This window comes from Halyomorpha halys, unplaced genomic scaffold (genome assembly GCF_000696795.3).
Source record: "Halyomorpha halys isolate HHAL.00 unplaced genomic scaffold, Hhal_1.1 Scaffold716.1, whole genome shotgun sequence".
In the NCBI taxonomy this organism is placed as follows: Eukaryota; Metazoa; Arthropoda; class Insecta; order Hemiptera; family Pentatomidae; genus Halyomorpha; species Halyomorpha halys.
Window position 1 is genome coordinate 81,942 of NW_027112477.1, and position 3,243 is coordinate 85,184.

At 33.0% G+C, this 3,243-nt stretch overlaps 1 protein-coding gene across 1 annotated transcript in view; it reads right to left on the reverse strand.

The window, feature by feature from the left end:
• Window positions 1-3,243, reverse strand: part of LOC106685609 (RRP12-like protein) — a gene marked incomplete in the record, with an annotated part of 36,976 nt that overhangs the window by 22,729 nt on the left and 11,004 nt on the right. Inside the window, 2 exon segments of the mRNA XM_067050311.1 lie at window positions 41-205; window positions 2,563-2,836. Of these exon segments, the coding sequence (XP_066906412.1) occupies window positions 41-205; window positions 2,563-2,836 (439 nt within the window).

Sequence of the window (3,243 nt, forward strand, 5' to 3'; positions counted from 1 at the left end):
AAATTATAGAAGTATACCAGATCAAGAATAAACGAATTACCTGGAAAGGAACAACTTTGAGAATCGCTTCTGGGCCCATCGAAGATATAGCGACTCCTACGGCATTCTCTAGTTCATTGATGTTTAAGAATTGATCGCTGTCTCTCAGCTCGATCAATCCTTTGATGCAGGGAAGCAGCATGCTTGAGCAAGTATCGCCACATGCCTGATAAATAAGAAGTATTGAGTTAAAAGAGTCTATTGTCTTACTTACTCAACTTTGTCTTAAAATAATTATTATCAACATATATAATGCCAAAATATGAATGAATGAAAAAAAAAAATTAAATAAATAACATAAATTTTAATCAAAATATCTTTTCAATCGCAAAACTATCAATATCATTTTTTTTTTTAAACATCAATTTAAAAAAACATGTTTTCCAGCTAATGTGCAACCACTGTTATGTGCATGGTCCCTGATTTGATACACAAGTATTGGAATCAAAAGCCTAAAAAATAAAAATAAATAAAAAATTGAATCCTGTTCAAAATATAATCGTGACAAACACGCAGACCAATGGCTGAAATTTAATTTTTTTTTGTCTCAGAATGGACTAAACTAAAACAACTATCAGTTGAAAATTCTCAATATTTTAATCTTCTGGTAATAAGCAAATTTTGTAGGTGGATTTTTACAACATAAATAAATGTATTAATTATAAATTATTCGAACTAAACGAGATAAAATCAAATTTATTACAATGACTTATGATCATTAAAAGTCTTCTTACTATTAAGAGGGTAAGTGATGGTGGTAATAGTCAAAATCTTATGTTATTTATTCATAGGAATACTATATTTGGAGCTCCAATTATCAAAGGTACTAGTCAGTTTCCAAATCCTCCAATTATAATTGATATTACTATAAAGAAAATTACTACAAATGTGTGTGATGATCTCCAATAAATCTTCCTGGCTGTCCTAATTCAATTCGAATAATTGATCTTATTAATTGGAGAAGTTTGTCGGGGGGTGCGGTCAGTGCGGCAATTAATCTTATTGCTGATTTTACTATACCTGTTCATATTTCAAATAGGAAATAGAAAGTTCCAATGTGTTTATGATTAGTTAAATATATTGAATTATTCAGTACTTGATAGGGTGGCTGAATTGTTAATTTATTTATGGTTACTAAAAACCTCAATCAGATAAGCTTTATATTCAATGAAAAATATGATATTAGACTGTAATTCAAAAGTAGGTTATAAACCTAAAGCTGATATTTTTAACTTTGGAGGTTAATAGTTCTAAGTATTTAACTTTCTTTTATTTATTTATTTATTTATTGCTATTCACAAATGTAAATTCATATAAATACATCCAGTAAATTTGAATTTAGCTTATTAAAGAGTGATACAGGCGTGTAAAGAAACTACCCATTGGTAGCACTCTAATGACGTTTTTACATTAGCAGGTCTCATGGCCATCTTCTTTTCAGGGGCTTTGGAGGATTGTCGGAGGAATGGAAGAGGAAGCAAGGTTAGAAACTAGTGGGTTTTGGTGGTTAGGAAGTTTATAATGGAAAGAATGGTATCTGGTTCAGGCTAGAGCAGTTACATATGGAACATTGATGTCTTGATGTATGATTTTATTTGTGACAAAGTAAGGAAACATTGAGAATTTTATGAAGGATTTTGGATTTTAAGGATTGGATACGAGAGGAATTTGAAGGTTTAGTGGCGCCCCAAAGCTCAACTCGGTATGTCCAGACAGGCCTTATTATAATCACGTAGAGTAGTCTTTCGTAATGAATTGGAAGTTTAGACCTAGTTAGTGCTGTAATAGTCAAAATCGATGTGTAGTTTCTTGTCTTTTCAGTCTTGTGTGAGAATTCCAGGTTAGTCGCTTATCCAGATGTAGTCAAAGGTAGTTGCATTTGCGGGTAGAAGCAACATAATTAAAGGATACTTTAGGGCAGTAAGTAGGTTAACGACGAAGAGTAAAGGTGATCTGATGGGATTTATTTTGATCCTCCAATTAGGGCACCATTCTTCAAGGGTTGCGATATGGGATTGGAGAGTTTGGAATGCAATTAAAGGGTTATTATTGACTGCAAGCACACATGTATCATCAGCGTAAGTGGTGAAGATAGTGTTAGGATTGGTTGAGATGTCAACTGTATAGACTGTATAGGATGGGACCGAGGATACTGTCTTGAGGAACACCAGGGGTCTGAGAGAAGAGGCACGAATAGACACCATTGTGGTTTAATTTGAATAATCTATTAGTGGGAAAGGAACAGATAACGAATAAGTATGTAGGAGGTAGGAATTTACAGTGTTTGCAAAGCAGTCCTGGGTACCAGACTCAATCAAAAGCCTCCTCTACATCGAAAAAGACCCCTATGTAGTATATTCAGCACTTTAAAGAAGCAGAGACAATGTCCACCACACAATGACATTAAGTATTTAACTTGAAGCTTTAAAATTATAATTAGGTGAATTTTATTGAATAATTATAATAATAGTAATAATAATTATAATAATAGTGAAGTGATTAAACAATTATTTAGACAAATACCTTAAATAGGGCAGCTATTAAATGTAACACATGGGTCCAAGCTGCGTGGTAATGGTAGGCCAGGCAGTCCTGCAGAATAAGAACAACTTTGGATATCTCTTGCATGTGGCGATTAAGGCAGTCGCTGCGACTGGCCGGGCCGATGCAATCTGTAATCACTGCCTGGAGGGCATGAGTGGCAGCGGTCATTGTCTCGGGTCTGTTCGTCAAGTACAAAGGAGTACAAGTCGTAAACAGTTTAGGGCAATTCACTATGCACAAGGTCAAATCATTCCTGAAACAAATGAGTACAAAAATACAGAAATAAAAAAAAACAAATTTTAAGCAGATTTAATATTCCATCATAATTGTAAGAATTCAAGTTCATCATTGTAATGAGTTTATGAAAAACTAACGGAACCATCTGAAAATTTGACACAAACCATAAAGTTTTTATCATATTTTAATTAATTAAGTGATCAAAGGAATCCAAAAAATCCCTAGGACAGCTAGTTTTTAAACCTATCGAACTGTACATACTTTCTTTGGTTCAGATGTTTATTTGTTTATCAAGCTGGAACCTGTTTTTATTTTCTTGTTATTCTTAGTATCCGATACCCTTCATACTCTTGACAAGTAAGTGAATAACTAATTTTAATATAGTTATTTATTGAATTTCTACAAGTTTTGGTATAATTTGTT